Below are 24,011 nucleotides of genomic sequence, written 5' to 3' on the forward strand. Positions count from 1 at the left end.
AAAAGATGAACTCAGTATAGAAAACATCGGCGAAAAACGAAAAAGTTAACTTATAAAAAAAAAGCATTTACCCGCGAGGATTCGAACTTGCGACTGGCAAAACACTTGCGACTACATACCTAGCGCTCCAAACCACTAGGCCACTTTTTTTTTCTTTATTACCGGTTTCAGACATCACAAAAACGTGCTACAGATAACAAACGCTAGCTTTGCCTAAGCCAGCGTGTTATGTCTAAAAACGGGGCATAGACAACACTTTCTCTACTTCCTGCAGCCACTCGGGTGTACAAGGTTGACCCTTCCACATTTCTACAGTGCGATGAACGCTTTCACAGAAATACTGCCTCGCGGGCCGTCCATCAACGTCCGAGTAACGAGCTGCCAATCGAGACCTGCATATTCCGTGGAGGACCAGCAACATCAATAGGTCGTAAGGCACTGGGGGCTGCGTGATTGTCGAAATAAAAGGTATATAATGTATAACCAGTTTACACTTTTATTTAGTTTTAGTATTTTAAGCAGCTTAGGTGACTATTTGTTGTATTGCGCTCGTGCAGTAAGCGTCCCCCGAGTTTCCACAATAGCTCACGTCTAGGAATTGCATTTCGTAAACGGAAAAGCGTTCGCAGATGCGTAGTCGTGCTGCTGACCGCTGTGCTTGTTTGCCCAGCGCAAAAAAGTGCTTCCCGCACCCTAGGTTTACGCTGTACGGTAAAAATATCAGTTGATTTTATTTCCTTAGTACCTATATTCACTTCCCTGACTGTTCTCCCCCTTAAAGAGGCCTTATATTTTCCTACTGGCGTACCAGTCAGCGAAGCGTCGCACGTGCGCTTGTGTTAAGCGACCTTGACTTGGAGCTAGATACAGTGTACAAACTAACGAAGTAAAGAAAGGCAAATTCTTCCATTCCCAAACGTGTTGTGGCTTAGTTTCAACTGATCGAGCGAATTGCGACGACCCGTCGGGGGCCGGCGGACTAAACGTTGGGCCGACTGACTCGGTCGCGGAAGGTCGGCGAGCCGTGCAGTAGCGCAGCCAATTGCCAGCTGCTCTCCTGCTGACGTCACACGAAAACGCCACCCAAAATGGGCGAGAGTGCAGAGAGGACGACAGCCTTTTCGAATTAATTTTTCTACTAAATAAATTCGCGTAAACGTGCTCAGAGTGGTCGAAACAGGGCCTAGGGACTCCGCACTACAATTTGCGCTCGTAATCCGGCATTGTTTACAAATCACTTCAGTGTCCCTTTAAGCCAACGGTTTCGACAAGGGTATTTTTAAGTAGATATCGTTTTGACAAAATTAATGTATTAATGGAGTTTTATTTAACTGATTTCCCATGAACTAGATTAAAGAAAGAGATACGTTACATTTCCGAAAACAGCATTGGATTTGTAGCAGCCGAAAAACGCCCGCATCTGGAGAAAAAAAGATACACATCAAATCAAAGCTGTAAACCAAAACGCATTTATATCAACAAGATATATATATACATATATATATATAAAACAAGAGAAAGATAAACTCACAAAGCGCGCAGAATTAGTATAAGTAAAGGAGTCGGATACACAGCAAGAACAACAACAAACGAGGTTTACTTACGTAGCGGCAACGGGACTTGCCTTCATCAGAGTAAAGTTACATGATTTTGCTGTCGCAAACATTTCGAACACATTTCTTATCTAGGTTTGCAGAACACTGTGAGAAGGAGCGGAAAATGTTTCGGAAATGGAGAGTGTGCATACAGTCGGGCTACCCCTATGTTACAAAAACAACAACAAAAAAAGGGGGGGTGGAGCGAGAGAGAGAAAAAGGGGTCGTGTTAAAAATGCAGCGTTCAAGGTTGCACCATGACGGGTCAACGTATGCCGCGCGGGCTGCAAGTTCAGACAATGCGGGAAACTGGACAACCCCGGTTTGAAAAGAAAGGGAAGAGTATACAGTAAGGTATTCAGTGGTTGGGGAGACTGGTTGGGGCAGAAGCGAAGATGGGTGTGCCCCCCGCGGATGAAGAGAATAGATAGGGGGCACAAAAGAGCATTTCACAGAAGCTAGCAACTGAACAGGAAATAGGTAGGGTCACAAAAGGTTAAACATGAATAAATCACAAAGAGTTAAACATTCTTAAGTGGTGGTGGGAACGAGGCCTCCTTCCCCAGGACAAATGGCATTGTTGAGCCGCATTAGGCTAATAAAGCTGCTGTATTAGGAGAGTTTCTGCCAATTCTGATGGGAAACTCGAGGGTAGGAATAATGAACATAGTTATAAAAATTATGAAGCGGCTAATTTTAATCGAGGGATAAGCACGTTAGTTTTCCGTAACTTTCATGAATTCCACGTGTGGCTGACCCAAACTTATAAATGAGACAAGATTCCCGAACCTCGCGGTCGTGGTGCGTTTTGAAGGCGGATTCCGAAATCGTTGCTTTAAGATGTTCAAATGCATGCCCGGGACTGTTCACATGTCTAGATGGGGGCAAATAAGAGCAGCTTTTTGCATGAGAGCGGTGATTATTGAACCGTATTCGGAAGGGCGTTTCAGTTTGGCAGAGATATTGTTGCCTACAAACAGTGCGCTCTAGAAGATATACGACATTAGCGGAGTCACAGTTAAAGTTACCTTTTATATTTACGTAGTAGTCTGAAGCCGTGCTGGTGGCGCGCTGTGCAGTGGTCATGTGTGGGCATACTTTACATCGGGGTTTATTGCAGGGCATGCAGCTAGTAGTTGCCGGTCGGTTGATACCAGAGTTAGTAACAAAGTCTTATTAGCATAAAATTCTTATTACGCCGGTAGACAACACGTAGTGGTTCGGGGAATATGCTTTTTAAGCGGCCACTTTGCATTAAGATAATGTGATGTTTTTTTAGCACGGTTGGCACTCTTGGAGCGGAGGTAGAGTAGGTTAAAACTAAGTTTTTTTGCGGGTTCCAGTTCGGGGCTTTTTTCTTACAGATTTTGTTACGGTCTAATTGGCTGGCTCGCACAATAGCGTCGTCGATAACGTTTTCCGGGTATTTTTTATTCAGGAGGGCGGTCTTGAGTTCTCGACAGTTTGAGTCAAAGTCGGCTTGGTTTGAGCAAATTCTCTTAAATCGTTGGGCTTGGCTGTAAGGTATTGCTGCCTTGCAGTGTCTGACATGGCGACTTCGGAAGTACAAATACTGCCGCGTGTCTGTCGTTTTTCTATACAGTTCAGTTTGAAGCCGACCTTGGAAGGTAGTAACGGTGACGTCCAGAAAGTTTACACTGTGTTCCGAATAGCAATGAGCAAGGGAAATACTAGGATGGGCTAGGTTAAATGCCTCAAAGAAACTCCCAATGAAGCTAAGAAGCTCCCTGACCGGCGCCGCACCAACAGCATGCCACGCCCAACCTCCGCATCTTCAGCGACCGCGGAGCCCACGAAAACCAACAGCAGCGCGTCTGCCGGACCTTCCGGGGTCCAAAATCCAGCCCTCCGTGCCACATGCCCTTACAACCTTCGAAACAATCGGCATAGCAGCAACTGACTACAACACAAAAAAACAGGTAACGCGGCCTCCTTCCCCGTTTCAAAACAGTTTTTAAAGCTAAGGAATATCACCAAAAAGCGCATACGTTCCGAATTGCACGTTTCCGCTGTTGCACAGTACTTGACTGCCGCGGTCGCTCCCAGGGGTCTTAGGATTAGAATAAAACGTGCTACTACCGAACTCTCCCCGTCCAACATGAATAAGTGGAAACAGGTACTTGATAAAGCATCTTTACAATTAACTGAAATAATCCTCAATCACTACGAAACTATGCCCCATTCTCTCCGAAAGAAAGAGGAACTACTTAGTCAGGAACTAAGCAAAAGAGAGTTGAACCTTTTAAGCAACTACGAATCTAAGACGGCCTCCGCCATATCCCGAACAAAAGACCGAAAGTTTAACCGAGATAAGATTTCTAACACTGGCCACATGCGTAAGAACCTAACTAGCTCCTGCACTAGTAACTGCCCCAACTCTGACAATACGGCCGATAATGTCACTACGGCTGTAATAAATGCTTCGACTACTGCACCCCAAAAAGTTCAGTTAAACCCCTGTACTAATATTTTTCCCTCGCCTGCCGTCACAAAAGAAAACCTTACCGGGAATGTAATGAACCTTTCAAGTATAACCCTGTCCCCAGCTCAGATGAACGTCTTGTCAAAGGCCTAAACGTTTGCCCGGCTACTGGTGGTTTTGATGAATTTCAACTTTTTAAGGACTTAAATAACTTCGCCAGAAACATGAGGCTACGAGAATACTTCTACGATCACCCCGCGACGGAAGAGGAGTGCAGAACCCTACCTAGCTATAAGCACTGGAACCCTCCCACACAGCGTGATAGTTGCCTCGACATGTACATCAAAGCTGTCCAACGCGATGTGCGAAAAGCATACAAAACACAAATTTCTTTCCACCACAACATGACTACCAACGAAAAGAAAGCCCTAGAGGAACTCGCAAGCTGTCCCGACATAATTATTAAACCTACCGAAAGGGGAGGCGCAATCGTAATCCTTGACAAAACCGACTATGTTAACGAGGCCAATAAGCAACTATCAGTATCGCCGTTCTATAAAGCACTACCCAATGATCCCACTCAAGATTATAAGCATATTGTCAAAGATAAACTTGCTGAGCTTGTTAAAAATAAAACAATAAATGAAACCACGGCTCGTTCCCTGATCCCCTTAAGCCCAGTAGCCGGTAAATTCTATCTTCTCCCAAAGATTCACAAGGCGGACAACCCAGGGCGCCCCATTGTTTCTGGCATTGGCACTGTTACCGAAAACCTCTCGCGCTATGTGGATAATCTCATTTGCGACATTCCGCCCAGCTTTCCCTCCTTCATCAAGGATACCAATCACTTTCTCTCAGACATCTCAAAAATTGAAATTCCTGATAACTGCCTTCTAGTCACCCTTGATGTTGCGTCACTGTATACTAACATCCCCCATGAAGATGGCATCGCCGCTGTATCCCTTGCGTATGAGGAGTCATCGTGCGACAAACCTATCGATTCTTCTGCTCTCCAAGCATTCCTTAGGCTTATTCTTGAACTTAACAATTTTGAGTTCGACGGAGCTCATTACGTGCAAGTCAGCGGAACGTCAATGGGAACTCGAATCGGACCTAACTACGCTAATATCTTTATGGCTCACCTCGAATCAAATTTTCTTGACACCCAAAATTTAAAGCCAATGTACTATAAAAGGTATATTGATGACATATTCATGATCTGGCAACACGGTGAGGCGGAGCTCCTCACCTTCATTGAGGCATTTAACCTAGCCCATCCTAGTATTTCCCTTGCTTATTGCTATTCGGAACACAGTGTAAACTTTCTGGACGTCACCGTTACTACCTTCCAAGGTCGGCTTCAAACTAAACTGTATAGAAAACCGACAGACACGTGGCAGTATTTCCACTTACGACGTAGCCATGTCAGACACTGCAAGACAGCAATACCTTATAGCCAAGCCCACCGATTTAGGAGAATTTTCTCAAATCAAGTCGACTTTGACTCAAACTGTCTAGAACTCAAGACCGCCCTCCTGAATAAAAAATACCCGGAAAAAGGTATCGACGACGCTATTGTGCGAGCCAACCAATTAGACCGTAACGAAATCTGTAAGAAAAAAGCCCCGAACGGGAACCCGCAAACTAACTTAGTTTTAACCCACTCATCCTCCGCTCCAATTGTTTCAACCCTGCTAAAAAAAACATCACAATATCCTAATTCAAAGTGACCGCTTAAAAAGCATATTCCCCGAACCACCACGCGTTGTCTAGCGGCGTAATAAGAATTTAGGTGACTTTCTTACTAACTCTGGTATCAACCGACCGGCAACTACTAGCTGCATGCCCTGTAATAAACCCCGATGTAAAGTATGCCCACACATGACCACTACACAGCGCGCCACCAGCACGGCTTCAGACTAATACGTAAATATAAAAAGTAACTTTAACTGTGACTCCGCTAATGTCGTATATCTTCTATAGTGCACTGTTTGTAGGCAACAATATATCGGCCAAACTGAAACGCCCTTCCGAATACGGTTCAATATTCACCGCTCTCATGCAAAATGCTGCCCTTATTTGCCCCTGTCAAGACATGTGAACAGTCCCGGGCATGCATTTGAACATCTTAAAGCAACGATTTTGGAATCTGCCTTCAAAACGCACCACGACCGCGAGGTTCGGGAATCTTGTCTCATTTATAAGTTTGGGTCAGCCACACTTGGAATTAATGAAAGTTACGGAAAACTAACGTGCTTATATCTCGATTAAAATTAGCGGCTTCATAGTTTTTATAACTATGTTCATTATTCCTATCCTCGAGTTTCCCATCAGAATTCGCCGAAACTCTCCTAATACAGCAGCTTTATTAGCCTAATGCAGCTAAACAATGCCATTTGTCCTGGGGAAGGAGGCCTCGTTCCCACCACCACTTAAGAATGTTTAACTCTTTGTGATCTATTCATGTTTAACCTTTTGTGACCCTACCTATTTCCTGTTCAGTTGCTAGCTTCTGTGAAATGCTCTTTTGTGCCCCCTATCTATTCTCTTCATCCGCGGGGGGCACACCCATCTTCGCAGATGCCCCAACCAGTCTCCCCAGCCACTGAATACCTTACTGTATACTCTTCCCTTTCTTTTCAAACCGGGGTTGTCTAGTTTCCCGCGTTGTCTGAACTTGCAGCCCACGCGGCATACGTTGACTCGTCATGGTGCAACCTTGAACGCTACAATATTAACACGACCCCTTTTTCTCTCTGTTGCTTCCCCCCCTTTTTTTGTTGGTTTGTTGTTGTTGAAACATAGGCGTAGCCCGACTGTATGCACACTCTCCATTTCCGAAACATTTTCCGCTCCTTCTCACAGTGTTCTGCAAACCTATATAAGAAATGTGTTCGAAATGTTTGCGACACCAAAATCATGTAACTTTACTGTGATGAAGGCAAGTCCCATTGCCGCTACGTAAGTAAACCTTGTTTGTTATTGTTCTTGCTGTGTATCCGACTCTACTTATACCAGAGTCCGTCAAAAGCATTGACGGACTCTGCTTATGCTATATATATATATATATATATAAGGTTAGTAGAGACAGAGACAAACGAGAAAGGCGTAGCAAATAGAAATACGTTTACTGACGTTTCTGGGAGAGGACTCCCTTTCTTCAAAGTACTCTGAAGAAAGGGAGTCCTCTCGCTGAAACGTCAGTAAACTTATTTCTATTTTCTACGTCTTTCTCGTTTGTCTTTGTCTCTACTAACCTTATTTTGTTCGCGCTCTGTGTTTGTTTTTATTTTTCAGACTATATATATATATATATATATATATATATATATATATATATATATATATATATATATATATATATATATATATACACACATATATATATATAGATTTCGAGAAGGGCTGTTAGGTTGCCGTAACAAATCGTAAAAAATGGGTAAAAACTTCTAACAAAACTGTTTATTGGTCGACGTTTCGGTCGGATGCCGACCTTTCCTCTTCCGACGCAACAAAACTATAACAGCAGCAAAACTATATCTTCTAGGTCTTACCAAGAACCACTGTGCCCATGGATGACAGAGAACATCCTCTCCACCCTAAAACAAAGACTACTGGTATCATAAATGGAAGAATAATAAACACAATAGGTATTACCTGCACAATTATAAAATGTTCCGTAATAAATCAGTGTGGGTTATTAAAATACGCAAAAAAGAATATTATAGCCGTCTTATACAGCACGCAAATGGTATTACTAAAAATATATGGGAAATAGTTAAAGAAGTTACTGGCAACAGCCCAAAACAGTAGGGCCTGGCCGACTTCATAGACGGAAGTATTGTTGACAGCTTTAATCGATATTTCACGAGCGTCGGCCGTGCCTTGGCAGCAAAATTTGACAATTCGACTGAGTACCCCTTTCAAGCACACCCTTAAACCATCTCTTTCTATATGTATGACATTGAATTCAAGGATATTGAAGCTGTTGTATTAAATATGTCTACGAATAAGGCTGCCGGACCAGACCGCATCACGGTGCCGTTTCTTAAGGAAAACATGAATATACTGTGCCCTATCTTATGTAATATTTTCAATCATTCTCTGCATGCTTCTACGTACCCATGTCCTCTAAAAAAGCTAGGGTCGCACTGATCTACAAAGAGGGAGACCCCACTGACCCATCGAGTTATCGTCCAATATCCGTGCTGAGCGTCCTTAACAATCTATATAAGAAAATTCTTGCAGCCCGAATACATAAATTCCTAGATAAATACCACACAATTTGTACACAACAGCACGGTTTTTGTTCCGAGCGCTCAACATCAACCGCGGTGCTGTCTTTAACACAAGCAATTAACTCGGCCCTAAACAATAACAAACTGGTGGCTGTCGTGTACTTAGACTTGAAAAAAGCATTCACACCGTAGATCACTCCATCCTCCTAGGCAAATTGAAGCACTACGGTTTTAGAGTTACATCTTTCGACCTATTCTCAAGTTATTTTCATGACCGGTACCAGATAGTTCGCATTAACAATGTATGTTCTTTGCTGCAGCCTATAGAAACTGGAGTTCCACAGGGGTCTGTCCTTGGGCCCTTATTTTTCTCTTTGTATATAATCGATCTCCCATTATCCTTACATTGCTCTGACGTTTTGATGTACTCTGATGACACAGCTATAATTATTACGGGTAACAATATCGAGGAAATTGAGTCTAAAACAAACTCAGAGTTATCAAGAATTTCCAAATGGTTTTGTGCCAACAAACTAACAATTAATACCAAGAAAACTAAATATATAATTTTTCATTCTCGTAACAAGACCGTAAACAATAACTACATCAATATAGCTATCGACAACCACTCTCTTCTTCATGCAACCTCTTTCAAGAACCTTGGCGTTTATTTCGATAACCACTTAAACTGGCAAAACCACGTAACGGAAGTTTGTACTAGGTTGGCGTCTGGATGTTATGCTTTACTGCAGGCCCGTAACTACTTCGATAGAGACATTTTACGAACATTATAATTGGCATTCATCCACTCTCTCATTACATATTGCATTGAATCTTGGGGATGGACTTATAAAAATTACCTAGAACCTATTCGAAAATTACAGAAACGATCTCTAAAAACAATAACATACTCTAAGCATGATCATCCGAGTGAACCACTGTTTAATGATATGCAAATTTTACCTTTTGATGCTTTTCGTGAAGCAAAGGCAGCCAGCTGTGTAAATAATATCATACGGCAAAACAACCCTTTCGATGCATCCTTGTTCTACACTACTTCTCGGCCCACTAGAAATGCTGCGTCTGGTAATTTAAACCTGCCCCCCACAAACAACGCGTATTGAGAACGTCAGTTGCCGTTTATTGGAGCAAAAATATGGAACAGCTTGCCATCTGAAATGAAGAAAGGCCAAAATTTTAACACTTCTATAAAACGTTTATCTAAGCTTGAATGATGCGAGCTAACTTTGCGATTTTTTGTTTCCTGACATGTCGTGTTGCAGTCACAGAAATATCATACGTGCTGGATGGTTATTTGGTTTGTGCATTCTTCAAAATTTGTGCCGCTGTTCTGGATTGTGAATCTTGTTGTGGCCTAGGAATGAATGTTGCATTTGTATTGTATTTGGGAATACCGGTACTGGTATTGTTGGCTACCTAAATGTGTCGTAGTTGTTTTTTATGTTATTATGTACACTTGCATTGGTGCACCTTTTGGTGCATTGGTGCATTGGTGCACTTGCATTGGCGCATTGGTGCACCTTTTCACACTATCGCGATTATAAAATTTTATTGTTGTTGGGCACGAAGATTGCATGTTAAAAAATGCTTGTACTAGGAACAACAGCCTGTGTTTTAAACTGTTAGTTTCTTTTTTTCTGTAGAAGAAAGCCGGCATCACTGCATACATTTTCTTTTTGGATCCAGGACTAGCCATTGGCTATGGGTCCAAGCAGTCTGATGATCCATTGTATTGTATGATTTGACAAATAAAAAAAATGATAATAAAAAAACTAAATGTTAAAAACTAAAAAAAAGAAATAATAAGACAGTACCGAAAATGGCAAACCGTGTAACACGGGAGTCATGGATAGTCTCAGATTGGGTTAAAATTCAGGGAGATGTTGCGCTAAAGAATGCTGGTTACCAAATTGAGGGTATCGAGAGCTCAATCACGTGGGACAAACAAAAAAGTGCCTCGCTGTTTTTTGAGGCACTTGTATTAGTTTTTATTAGCATTTGCTAGATGGGATGAGCTCTCGTAGCTTGGAAAAGCACAAGGCTATCGTTGTAAGCAATTACCGCCCCCGTACCAAGCTGGTGACGTCCAGCATGCACGCGCGTGCGTGTGCGCGTGTGTGTTTGCGTGCGTGCGTGTGTGTGTGTGTGTGTGTGTGTGTGTGTATGTGTGTGTGTGTGTGTGTGTGTGTGTGTTGCGTAAGTCATCTGTTCCTTCATTGTGTTTGATATGTAGTCATTGTAGAACTGCACAGCCCGAGTTAATTCTTTTAATTAACATTGTTATCATGTTCTATTTTTGATATCTTGCGCTGATTTCTTATTGTAATAAAATCAGTTCGAGCGCACACACAAACAGCGCTTGCTTATTTTTCTGAAGTGTTTTCCTTCCGTCGCTATGTCTGCTTATGTCGTGGTGGCTCTGTTGCCTCTCTATCTCCTGCACTCGAGCAAGGAGTTAATGTCTCACATGTAATTGGCCAATTCTGGGTTCGAGTGCACGATCGTACACTGTGGGAAGGAAATTACGGAGACGAAACACAGCCGCAATGCTTATTCATAAACATATGTGAAATTCGCCTTTCTTATAGGGTCTGATGCCCCCTGTTACCTATGGTCGTCCACAATTTCCACGACACCATATGTGTCGAAGAATTTACTTGTTGGTTGGGACACGGCGAAATGAAGGAAGTAACGTTTGAATGGCAGTTATTAGCAGATAGTTTTAGGGGCGAACCGTAGGGGCGATTAGAAGACAGTTTTAGGGAATTGCCAACCAAAGATTGGCCGAGGAAGTCACAACGTTCAACGCGTTCGTTGCTACCCAACAAGGAGGCGAGGAAGAAAAAGAGGTTGTCGTTCGACACCTGCGAGCTCAAGACTCTTGCTCGGGCCCTGTCGCGTCCCTGATTGCTTCCATACACGGCGGAATGATGATGATTGTGGCAGGATCCCTCTAGGGATTGGCCAACCAAAGATTGGCCGAAGAGGTCAAAACGTTCAACGCGTTCGTTGCTACCCAACAAGGAGGAGACGAAGAAGAGGTTGTCGTTCGTTGCCGGTGAGCAGAAGACACGTACCGGGGGTACGCGACACAAGACGCTCTGCAAAAGGCGATGGCCAAGGTGGCTAAATTGTGACACACCGAATTCGCCAACATACCCATGGAGATTCTCATCGTCCCAAACAAGCCCTACATAATCACTACAAACATCGACGTCGTCGACGGGCTTGTCAACGGAGCGATAGAAAGCTTGACGTGTCGAGTCTTTATATGATGTGTGGGCAAATGTTTCACGGTTTTACCGATGAGCATATTTGCTTCGCCCCTCTCATCATCATTCACTTCGTGGAGATGGGTGGATTTTTTTTAGTCTGGGTATTTAGATTTGAGAGCTTGGCATGGCTTTTGTTTTACCCCATGCCATCCTGCCTCGATGATTCAGCAATCACACGCCAATATTTTTACTACTATATACCGCATTGATGGACATCTCCGGGCAAACCTTTACATGTATATAGCACAACTGCCTTACGATATGGCAAGGAATTTTGGTTAAACCGGACCCAGCCATTAAAGAAATATACCTTTTGCTAAAACCTCGTAACTATAACCAGAAAGCATTTTATATATGTACCACGTGATCCCCATCGACGATACCTTTAGTTTGATACCTCACACACCCTAGCAGGATCATAATCATATAAAATTCATACAAGTCAAACTAACCATGACTGTCTTGACTGTAGCCAGGACGAAATATTTAAATGTCCGACGTGATTCTCCTAACTGAAACCTTCAATTTGACACCCCAAATGCTTTAACGACCTCACCTTGAATTTAACCCATTCTATGACTCATAATGACTATCTCATCATTAGAACCACGAAGACTTTTTTATTTGTACCACGTGATTCCCCTCGTCAAGACCGTAAATTTGATGTCCTCCTTGACCTAGGGGGGACACTTCGAATGTTAATCCAATATAAAACTCGCCATGACTATCTCATAGTTATAACCAAGAGGCAATTCTGTATTTCTCCCGGGTGGTTGGGATTTTCGGTTGGGATTTTCTTTCGTCAGCCTCAGCCATTATCTCCTGTTCTCAACCAGCAATTCACATTACAAACACCGAACCTTCTGCTCCTAGTCCGCGACATCAGTTCTTGACTTTGCATGCCGACCACGTTCTGGCGCCCGGTAGTGAAGAGGTCCTGATGGTTTTCTCAAGCAGCATTTCTGACGGGGATGTGGTGGCCTCGCCGTCAACCCGCTTGTTTCCTCGAGGAATCGCCATGTCGACGTGCCTTCTCCGCTTTTCACGGGGACTTGCAGCTTTGGCCGTCATCAACACCACGGGTGAGCCCATTCTATTACCAAAGGGCATGGCCATCGCTGCAGTGGTCGATGTCGCGCCCGCTTCTGCCGTCTCTAGCTCCCTAACGTCTTCAGGCATGTGCGGTCTCACTACTTCGGATGGTTTGTCAGCTCTTACCGCTACCATTAGCCCAGACCTGACAACCACACAGAAAGAAAAGTTGCTTCCGGTATTGAAGAAGCACATTGCATCTTTTGATGTGAATTCATCTACGCTAAAACGAACGTCTGTGGCCGCACACCGGATTGAGGTCGATGGCTCGGCGGTTGTGTGACGTCGCCCCTACCGTGTCTCTACGCATGATCGGAAGATCATAGAAGACCACGTCGCTGACATGCTCAAGCGTGATGTCATACGTCCATCATCGAGCCCGTGGTCATCGCCAGTCGTGCTAGTAGAGAAAAAGGATGGCTCAGTTCGCTTTTGTGTTGATTACCGTGCCCTCAATAAGATAACACGGAAAGACGTATATCCGATGCCACGCATCGATGACGCTCCCGACCGGCTTGAAGGAGCGGAGTTCTTCTCCAGCCTTGATTTACGCTACGGTTATTGGCAAATCCCGATGCACGAAGATGACAAAGAAAAGACGGCCTTCGCCACTCCTGATGGGCTTTACGAATTCAATGTTATGCCTTTCGGGCTGTGTAATGCGCCCGCGACATTTGAACGCATGATTGATACCGTGCTCCGCGGCCTCAAATAGAAAACTTGCCTCTGCTACCTCGACGACATTGTTGTTTTTCCAACCACGTTTGAGCAACATCTCCATCGTCTAGACGAGGTACTGGCGTGTCTCTCAAATGCCGGACTCCAGATTAATACAAAAAGTGCACATTCGCCAGTAAATCGATAAAGGTGTTAGGGCGCATCGTAAGCAAAACCGGCATACAAGCAGACCCTGCGAAGATTTCTGCAGTTTTAAATTTTCCGCGCCCGCTACAGCAAAAAGACCTTCGCAGCTTTCTCGGACTAGCTTCGTACTTCCGCCGCTTCATACGAAATTTTGCAACAGTTGCTTCTCCTCTCAATAACCTCTTGCGTTCTGGCACAGCTTTTGTTTGGAGTGAAGATTGCGAACGGGCTTTTCAAGCTCTGAAAAACGCACTCACGTCGAGCCCTGTGCTTTGCCACTTCGATGACGCTGCACCAACGGTTCTACACACGGACGCCAGTGGTTAAGGCATCGGTGCAGTCTTGTTGCAACTCGATTCGTGCAAAAGGGAGCGAGTGGTCGCCTATGCTAGCCGCAAACTGACGTCGGCAGAACAAAACTATACAATCACGGAGCAGGAATGCCTTGCTGTTGTGTGGGCCATCCTGAAGTTTCGCCCTTACTTGTACGGTCGACATTTCAATGTCGTCACTGACCATCACGCATTATGTTGGTTGTCGACGTTGAAGAACCTCTCCGGCCGTCTCGGCCGTTGGGTTCTCCGTCTACAGCAGTATCATTTTACCATCACGTATAAGTCCGGCAAAAAGCATTTAGATGCAGATGCCCTCTCGCGCTGTCCCTTATCGCAATCGGCCGTCTGCTTCTCGCCGGCAAGCAGGCCTGCTTTACCCATGGCGCCCATTGCTTACTCCACGGTTGATGACATCAGTCTCCTGGCCAAACAGCGCGACGATACTTTTTGTCGCAGGATAATCGACCGGATAGACGGCTCCGCGCGACCTCCCAACAGCCGGTTACATCGCCAACTCCAGAAGTTTCGGCTTGAAAACGGGGTTCTGCACCGTTACAGCCACCACCCTACAGGGGCCAGGTGGGTCCCTCTCCTACCTCGGGAGCTACGCGCAGCTGTGTTAGAGGCATTTCACGATGATCCGACAGCAGGACATCTCGGGTTTGGAAAAACCTACGACCGCATTCGTTGTCGCTTCTTTTGGCCTGGGATGTCGACAAGCGTGGCAAAGTACATTTCTTCATGCACCAAACGCCAGCACCGAAAACGCACTACGACTCCGCCAGCCGGTTTGCTACAACCGGCACCTTGTCCTTCGACGCCCTTCGAAGCTGTGGGCATTGACCTGTACGGCCCGCTAACCAGCACACCAAACGGCTATCGCTGGATAGTGACTGCTGTCGACCATCTAACCAGGTACGCCGAGACGGCCCCTCTACGATCTGGCTGCGCCCAAGAAATCGCTGACTTTCTGCTGCAGAATATCATCTTGCGCCATGGTGCACCCCGCGTCCTTTTAAGCGACCGCGGCAAGGCCTTCTTGTCCCGAATTGTGGCTGAAGTACTTCAAGCGGCAGGTACGATTCATAAAACAACAAGCAGCTATCATCCTCAGACGAACGGCCTCACTGAACGCTTTCACCGGACTCTATCCGATATGCTCTCTATGTATATCAAACCAGACCACACCAACTGGGACCAAATTCTTCCGTTTGTAACCTTTGCCTACCACACAGCAATTCAGCGCACCACTAGCTACTCACCAGTTTTCTTGGTTTTTGGCCGTTCCCCTTCCTTCTTTATTGATACCGCTTTCTTATCTGCACCGGTCTCTCCCGTTACCCCGTTTTCTGACCAGTTCATCTCCCGGATTAACCACTGTCGACACCTAGCCCGCATCCACACTGAAGCAACGCAGCAGGAACGAAAAGCTCATGACGATGCGCAGCACCGCAACATCGAGTATCATCCCGGTGAAGAAGTGCTTTTGTGGACCCCGATACGATCGCCGGGCCTGTGCGAGAAGTTTCTGAGCCGCTATATTGGTCCATACACCGTCATTGAGCAAACTTCACCTGTCAACTATAGAGTGTCTCCTGCAGTTGCCTCCAATGACCGTCGCAGACGTGGAAGTGAAGTCATCCATGTTTCTCGTATGAAGCGTTTTACCCAGCGTGCGCCTTAGCTACAAGCGTTCAGGAGGCCGCTTCCAAGCGAGGGGGGGAAAGTGTGAGCGTTTATTGGTGCCTGCACTCATGAAGAAGACTCATGGAATGAATTAATTGCCATTCGCTAGTGGTACCAATCTCTCACCTGTACATACCCATTATAATCATCATTTGTGGATTATCATCATCGTCTGGGTTCGTTCGGCCGAGTCACCAAGTTCCCTGCGGGCTGAGTAACGAGACCTGCCTCGGGATTACCGTCTCCTTGTTCCAGTCTGCTTCCCTCTTACAATATATATATATATATATATATATATATATATATATATATATATATAGAATATTGTGGTGGTTTTTTAGCATGGTTGACACTCTTGGAGCGGAGGATGAGTGGGTTAAAACTAAGGTAGTTTTCGGGTTCCCGTTCGGGGCTTTTTTCTTACAGATTTCGTTACGGTCTGATTGGTTGGCTCAACGATAGCGTCGTCGATAACTTTTTCCGGGTATTTTTTATTCAGGAGGGCGGTCTTGAGTTCTCGACAGTTTGAGTCAAAGTCGGTTGGTTTGAGCAAATTCTCCTAAATCGGTGGGCTTAGGTGTAAGGTATTGCTGTCTTGCAGTGTCTGACATGGCTACTTCGGAAGTGCAATACTGCCGCGTGTTTGTCGGTTTTCTATACAGTTTAGTTTGAAGCCGACCTTGGAAGGTAGTAATGGTGACGTCCAGAAAGTTTACACTGTGTTCCGAATAGGAATGAGCAAGGGAAATACCAGGATGAGCTAGGTTAAATGCCTCAATGAAGGTGAGGAGCTCCGCCTCACCGTGTTGCCAAATCATGAATATGTCATCAATATACCTTTTATAGTACATTGGCTTCAAATTTTGGGTGTCAAGAAAGTTTGATTCGAGGTGAGCCATAAAGATATTAGCGTAGTTAGGCCCGATTCGAGTTTCCATTGACGTTCCGCTGACTTGCACGTAATGAACTCCGTCGAACTCAAAATTGTTAATTTCAAGAATCAACAGGACCTGGGAGACCTCCCTACTGCCCATGGAATGGAAAGAGGCGCAAGTGCGCTTCATCCCCAAGCCGGGCAAAGCCCTCACAATCGAGAACATGCGACCCATCTCCCTCACGTCGTGCGTAGGGAAGGTAATGGAGCGCATGGTGCTCCGTAGACTCCAAAACTACCTAGAAGAGACCAACCAAATGCCCGAAACGATGTACGGCTTCCGGCAGCACCTCGGCACGCATGACGTCCTGGTGCAACTGCAGGAGCTCGTGATGAAGAAAGCCACTCGGAGCTCGCCGCGCGGGATACTGGCCCTCGACTTAAAGGGGGCATTTGACAACGTGTCCCACGCGAGCGTTCTCGGTAACCTCAAGAAGACGGGATGTGGCCAACGCACGTTCGGCTACGTTAAGGATTTCCTGAGCAAGCGCATGGCGGTCATACAGATTGCAGGAGAGAAGTCGGACCCGATAGAACTGGGAGACTGCGGCACCCCACAAGGTTCCGTCCTGTCGGCCCTGCTATTCAACCTGGCCCTCCTCCCGCTGCCAAGTCTACTCAAACAGATCGACGGCGTGGACCACGCGTTCTACGCCGACGACATTACGGTGTGGACGAGTCGCGCGGGATCCGAAGCCTGGACGGAGGAGGTCCTGCAGAGGGCGGCAACGACGGTCCACGAATACGCCAAGACCTGCGGGTTGTGCTGCGCACCCCAGAAGTCGGAGCCCCTCATCGTGCAGCCCAGAAGACGCAAGAACGATGCCGAGCCGAATGGGGTCGTTACCATCGACGGCGTAGACGTCAAGCCCACGCAGCAGCTGCGCATCCTCGGTCTCTTGCTACAACGAGACGGCAAGGCGACAGCGGCCATTGCTAAGATCAAGATGGCCTCCGAACAGGTCACCGGAATGATCCGACGCGTTGCGAACCGGAACAGAGGACTTAAAGAAGACGACGCCTTCCGCCTGGTCAGAGCGTTCATCGTGTCTCGCATCACCTACTCGGCCCCGTACCTCCAGCTAACGAAGGCGAACAGGAACACGCTAGACACGATCATAAGGAAAGCCACCAAGACGGCTATGGGCCTGCCCCAGTACTCGTCTACGCAGAAGCTGCTGGACATGGGGGCACATAATACGGTAGACGAGCTCATAGAGGCTCATCGTTCCAACCAGAGAGTGCGACTGAGCCAGACTGAGCACGGCCGAGCAGTCCTTCGGAAGATTGGTTGGCCCATCGAACCACAGATACCCAAGCACCCTCTACCTCCGCCGTGGAGGGAAGCGCTCAAGACCAAGCCCCTGCCGCGCAATATGCAGGCCGGCAGGAACAACGAGAGGCGTGCCGCGCGGGCACAGGCACTCGCCCGACAGCTGGAAGCAGACCCCCGGGTCCTCTACGTGGACGCCTCACTTCCCCAGCACAGCAGCAAAGCAGTGGCCGCAGTCACGACCATCGACAAGCTGGTGACCAGCGCGTCGTTACGGACGACAGATGCCAGCCAAGCAGAAGAGATGGCCATCGCTCTCGCCCTCACGCACGGAGACGTGCATACGATCGTCACTGATTCCAAGACGGCTTACGGCAACTACCGCAAGGGGATCGTCTCCCACGCGGCCATGGCAATTCTTGCAAAACGCAGCCCACCGGACGAGACGTAGAGCTCGTGTGGGTTCCGGCACACTCGACAGTGGAAGGCAATGCCCTCGCCGACCACTACGCCCGCGAACTAGCAGACCGGGCCGAGGACGAGTCGGAGCTACCGCACCCAGTCACGAGCTACCGCGAGATTACCACGCTGTACAGGAGCGCCAGGTGCAGGCTTCCCGTGCCGCACCAGCAACTCGATCGCAAGCAACAAACAATAGTGCGCCGCGCACAAGCGGGGTCACTGGCGCACCCAGCTTTATTGAACAAGATGTTCCCGGCAGAACACGACCCCATCTGCCCGTTCTGCAAAAAGACGGAAGGCACCCTGCCGCACATACTGGCGGAATGTACTGAGCTCAAGAATCCTCTACCTTCCCTCCCCCTTCCCCTTCCCCCCCTACCCGAGCGATGGGAGATCTTGATGTCCAGCCCCGACCTGTCGACGCAGCAAGAGCTCGCGTCCAGGGGCCAGGAGCTATTGGACTCATATGGGACTCGTGACTAGGGTTCCACCCCGTCTGACGCCTGCGAGCGTCACCTGAAATGGGCTCAGCGAAAGTTGTTTCTCTCTCTCTCTCAAGAATAAGCCTAAGGAATGTTTGGAGAGCAGAAGAATCGATAGGTTTGTCGCACGATGACTGCTCATACGCAAGGGATACAGCGGCGATGCCATCTTCATGGGGGATGTTAGTATACAGTGACGCAACATCAAGGGTGACTAGAAGAGAGTTATCTGGAATTTCAATTTTTGAGATGTCTGAGAGAAAGTCATTGGTATCCTAATGAAGAAGGGAAAGCTGGGCGGAATGTCGCAAATGAGATTATCCACATAGCGCGAGAGGTTTCCGGTAACAGTGCCAATGCCAGAAACAATGGGGCGCCATGGGTTGTTCACCTTGTGAATCTTTGGGAGAAGATAGAATTTACCGGCAACTGGGCTTAAGGGGATCAGGGAACGAGCCGTGGGTTCATTTATTGATTCATTTTTAACAAGCTCAGCAAGTTTATCTTTGACAATTTGCTTATAATCTTGAGTGGGATCATTGGGTAGTGCTTTATAGAACCTTGATACTGATAGTTGCTGATTGGCCTCGTTAAAATAGTCGGTTTTGTCAAGGATTACGATTGCGCCTCCCTTGTCAGCAGGTTTAATAATTATGTCGGGACAGCTTGCGAGTTCCTCTAGGGCTCTAGGCAACCATGCAAGGACAATTCCCCGTTGGGGATATTCGGCTTGGTGCACGCCCGACGACGAGGAGGCAGAAGCATCGCTTGGCGCATGGGCCGATCGAGTATCGCGTCGGACACAGCTTGCTTGGCACGAAGAACCTCGGCTTCTCCGCAGGTCTAACTGCTCGTTAGTGGTCCAATAAACCACGCTTCAATATATATATATATATATATATATATATATATATATATATATATATATATATATATATGGCGGCCGCTGGGAAAGAAGACGTTCTACGTCTCCCGCGGTAGTCGAGGGGCGGCGCTAGTTGACCGGCCTCAGAGCTCTTGTAAATATAAGCCCCCGCTTTAAAGTCGAGAGAGAAGCCGCTGTGGGGATAGCGTAATTGGTTAACGCACCGCACCGGTTATGCGGAGATGTGGGTTCGAGTCCCGCTCCCGGAAAACGGCGGATTTTTTCTCGACTTATATTTTCGCTTATTTATCAATGAATCAAAGAAACGTGACAAGCACACGTCATTCGGCCCTATTATATATTTCGAAAAAAAAAAAAAAAGCCGAATAGCACTGGCAATGACGACTGCAACCTTGATATGTATATATATATATATATATATATATATATATATATATATATATATATATATATATATAGTTAAGAGAAACGCTTCCTGGCTATTAAGGTAACTGTACGATAGAGAAGTCACATTGAAAAACATAATATTTATTCTAACGTTTCGACGGGGGGCCGGTCTTTTTCAAAGATAGAAATAGTGAAGATCAGTTGGGTTTAAATACATTTCAGTTGTGGGCGGGGCAAGAAGATGTATCAAGCAAAAAAACGTAGGCTCTACGCGGCACAAAAAAGCATTCCATGCCGCAGAACGCAAGAGGTGGGGGAAAAAAGGAGGAGGGTCTTTGGAGTGCTTAAGGGGAACAGAGGGGAAAGGGGCCTAATCAAGGCAGGCGAAGCTATAGGATAAGAGGAAAGCATTGCAAGGTAATGAAGTCACGACGCGAAAGCAAGAAGATGAGAACTATGGAGGTGCTCGTTTCGTGCTCGTTTGTTGACCTGTTTCTGGCGGCACGTGCCAGGTAGGGCAACCTGCAGGGTGTGAGAGTTTCAAAAATACAGAAAATATCCAAAGGACCACAGGAAATTGACTGGTGAGGAAAAATGGGTGGGCGAGCCCAGAGGTAATTACGGATGCCTAGTGCAAGCATTAACAACACACACACAAAGGAAAAAAAAAAGAAAAATGAAAGCGAGGGAAGGAAGAGGGAGATTGAGATTAGCGGGAGGGGCGCGGAAACCGCAGGGGGGGAATAGGGGGATAAAAGAGGTTCGAAGAAAAGACCGAAGCGACACGTGGTTTCAAATGGCATGAAATCGCGGAAACGTTTTCCTGTTTAAAACGTGGCAGCAGTCCACGAGTAGTCCACGAGGTCATGCAATGCAAAGACAATACAATGCAAAGTAAAGCTAATTTCAGCTTGATCACATAAATACCGAAAATAATGGGACATACGGCTAAAAACGCATAGAAAAAAGGAGATATACAGTGCCACATGAAGTTTCTGAAAACATTCATGCAAGATCTTATTTCTTTACAAACCCGCGTACAGACACACAGAAAAATCTATAAACAGAATATCACCACAGAAAAGACAAGCAGTTTTATCTACCCGATAGCAATTGTTCAGTGCAAAAGCACACAAAATATTAATCATACAAATAAAGAAAAATATAAAAAATTAAAAAATATATACACAGCAACGGGTTCTTAGATTGAAATCTACGTATATTCGTGCGTATGTGGTACGGCCACTACACACAAGCAATACACTGACACAGTACAAAGTACAATACGTAGACAGATGTAAAAAAAGAGAAAAGAAGAAGTAAGAACGCTTTTCTTTCACAACAAAGTTTTTCAGTTGCTCGCTGCGTCGGCCTTCTCCGGTGCCAGATTGGGCAAGCAAGACAATCGGCCTGTGTTTTCATTTATGCCGCTCAAGACAGCGTTAAACTTGTAAATAAGGTACGATCCACGGGCTTCGCAATCATACTGCGTTTTGAAACTAGACTAAAGCACTGTGGCTGTGAATGCGTGGAAAGGGTGGCCTAGATTATTTACATGTTTAGATAGGGCAAAGTGTGTTATGGACTTTATGTGTTCTCGGTGGTTGTTGATTGTCATTCTAAGCGGATTCTCAGTTTGACCAACGTACTGGGGGTGGCGTATGATGCATTCGAGAAGGTAGACAATGTTTGCGCAGTCACAGTCAAAGTTTCCTCTTATCTGGAAAGAGAATGAAGACGTGGTGCTGGTGGCGACGGAGGCTTTAGTCATCATGGAGCACAGTTTGCACATATACTTATTGCAGGCTCCGCTGCCTGTGAAACTCGGGGTGCTGACCTTAGATGATGTTACAATATCACGGATGTTCCTCGCACGTCGGCACACGACGTGGGGAGGCTCAGCGAAAACACTCGGGGACCTTTCGCTTTGAAATAGAATGTTGTGGTGCTTTCTGAGTATGCAGTTTACGCTGGAGGACGAAGCGGCATGTGTTAAAATAAGGTTGCGGGTCGTATTCGAAGATTTGGCTTTTGAGTTAGTTATCAGGTGGCGGCGGTCCTGTTTCTCACACTTCCTAATGGCATCACTGATGACAGATGGTGGGTATTGTTGTCCTGTTAGGTCATTAGTTAGTTTTTGACAGTTAGAGGCTAAATAAGCTAGGTCAGAGCATATCCTTCTGAAACGCAGAGACTGACTGTATGGTATGCCGAGTTTACAGTGTTTAACGTGGTTGCTTTTGAAATGCAAGTATTGGTGTCGGTCCGTTGGCTTCCTGTACACTGAGGTCACAAGTTTGTTGTCCGATATCCGCACTGAAGCATCAAGAAAAGTAATGGCAGATGCGGAATATGAGTGGGAGAATTACACGCTCTCGTGGGCGTTGTTGAAAGCGGTGATAAACTTTAGAAGTTCCTCTGCCCCATGGCACCAAATGAGAAACATATCTTCAATGAACCTTCGATAGAAAAGTGGGTGAAGCTGAGCCTTGCTTAAAAATTCAGACTCCAATGTGCCCATGAAAATATTATCATAGTTGGGTCCTTTTTTGTTCCCATCGAGGTCCCGTCGATTTCGACGTAGTGCTTATTGTCGAACTCAAAGTTGTTCAGCTCCAAGACAAGCTTTAGAAGTACCCCGAGAGTTTCACCATCAATTGAATTGTCTTTGGCGGCATCATTGTATGCCTGGATGACAGATCGGATGCCGTCCGAGTGTGAAATATTTGTTTATAGCGAGGCGACGTCAAGAGTGACTAGCAGGCTATCTTCCAGTGTAACTAGATCCACAATATCAGCCAGAAAATGGTTTGTATCCTTTACTTATGAAGGTAGTGTGGGAGGAATGTCTTTGATTACGCTATCGATAAAACTAGAGATCCTTTCTGTTACTGTCCCTATACCGGAGACGATTGGCCTGCCTGGATTTCCTGCTTTATGTATTTTAGGCAACATATAAAATCGTCCTGGAACTGGGCTTAAAACTTGAATTGAGGCTGCAGTTTTTTCCGGAAGTTTTTTGTCCTTGACGAGCGCAATAAGTGTCTGGCTTCCCTTGTTCTTAAATTGGGAAGTCTGATCGGTGACAGTAGGTTTATAGAAAGAAGTACCACTTAGCTGTCTTTCACCCTCAGTGATGTAGTCCTGCTTATTCATAATAACAATTGCGCCACCTTTGTCGGCGCGTTTGATTGTTATGTGGGAGCGCTCGCTTAAACCTTTTAATGCCTTTTCCTCTTTCTGTCAGAGATTTTTGGAATGCGGTGATCGATTTTTACATTCAGAGAGAATGCCACGTTGTACCGCCTTGATGTAACTGTCTAAGCATTTGTCTAAGCATTTGTCTCTTTGAGGAGAAGGAGTCCAATGGCGTAGTGATGGCAGCCTAGTGTCCATACTAGGGTCTTGTGATTTACCATGGCAGTATTCGCTGAGCCTAAGCGTTCGGGAGAAGTTCTCTGGATCCTTTTAAAGTTGGAATTCGTCTAGTCTGCCGGTTGCAGGACAAAAACTCAAGCCTCTTGAAAGCACGTGTTCTTCGCCATCAGTGCTGGGGGCATCGGAAAGATTTACTATACGCCTCGAGCTTCGCGATCGCTGCGCCGCGTGCCACCGCTTCTCCGGGGCGTTGACGGGATTGGCGCTGCGTGGCTGATAGGGGCTCGTGCAGTGTTTGGGCTCTCTTTCGCTTCTTTTCGATTTTCCACGCCCTAAAACAAACTTGTTATGGTGATGTCTATAGGCAAAGAGTACGTTAGATCACCTAAAAAGCAGCTGCGTCTTCGTAGAGTACGCGATCGCCTCCAAGAGCTACCCGAAGACGCGGTTCTGCGCGCTTCGTCGCCGTTCTTCCGTGCGTCGGCGGCGGCAGCAACATATCACCCATGTAACCTCCAAAACATCGGGCACAAATGAATTCTACTGTCGCCTCGTTTAGACCTGATGCTGGCACAATGAGAGGTTGGCTTCATTTTGCAGCGCTGACAACGAATGCGGCTTCGCTTATAATATATACGTCGAAGAAAAATATGTTTCGGG

The 24,011-nt window shown here is 46.2% G+C and overlaps 1 protein-coding gene across 3 annotated transcripts in view; it reads right to left on the reverse strand.

The window, feature by feature from the left end:
• LOC144160889 (uncharacterized) overlaps positions 1–24,011 on the reverse strand; it is a 153,694-nt gene that overhangs the window by 38,783 nt on the left and 90,900 nt on the right. For all 3 annotated transcript variants that reach the window (XR_013320426.1, XM_077691995.1, XM_077691994.1), the window contains exon 4: positions 1,373–1,420. Coding sequence is in view for 2 of the 3 variants with exons in the window: in XM_077691995.1 (XP_077548121.1) it covers positions 1,373–1,420 (48 nt within the window). In the remaining variant the exon portion in view is untranslated. The remainder of the gene's footprint in view (positions 1–1,372; positions 1,421–24,011) is intronic.

Source organism: Haemaphysalis longicornis, unplaced genomic scaffold (assembly GCF_048455015.1).
Source record: "Haemaphysalis longicornis isolate Haplotype H1 unplaced genomic scaffold, Haemaphysalis longicornis Haplotype H1 scaffold_11, whole genome shotgun sequence".
Taxonomy (NCBI): domain Eukaryota; kingdom Metazoa; phylum Arthropoda; class Arachnida; order Ixodida; family Ixodidae; genus Haemaphysalis; species Haemaphysalis longicornis.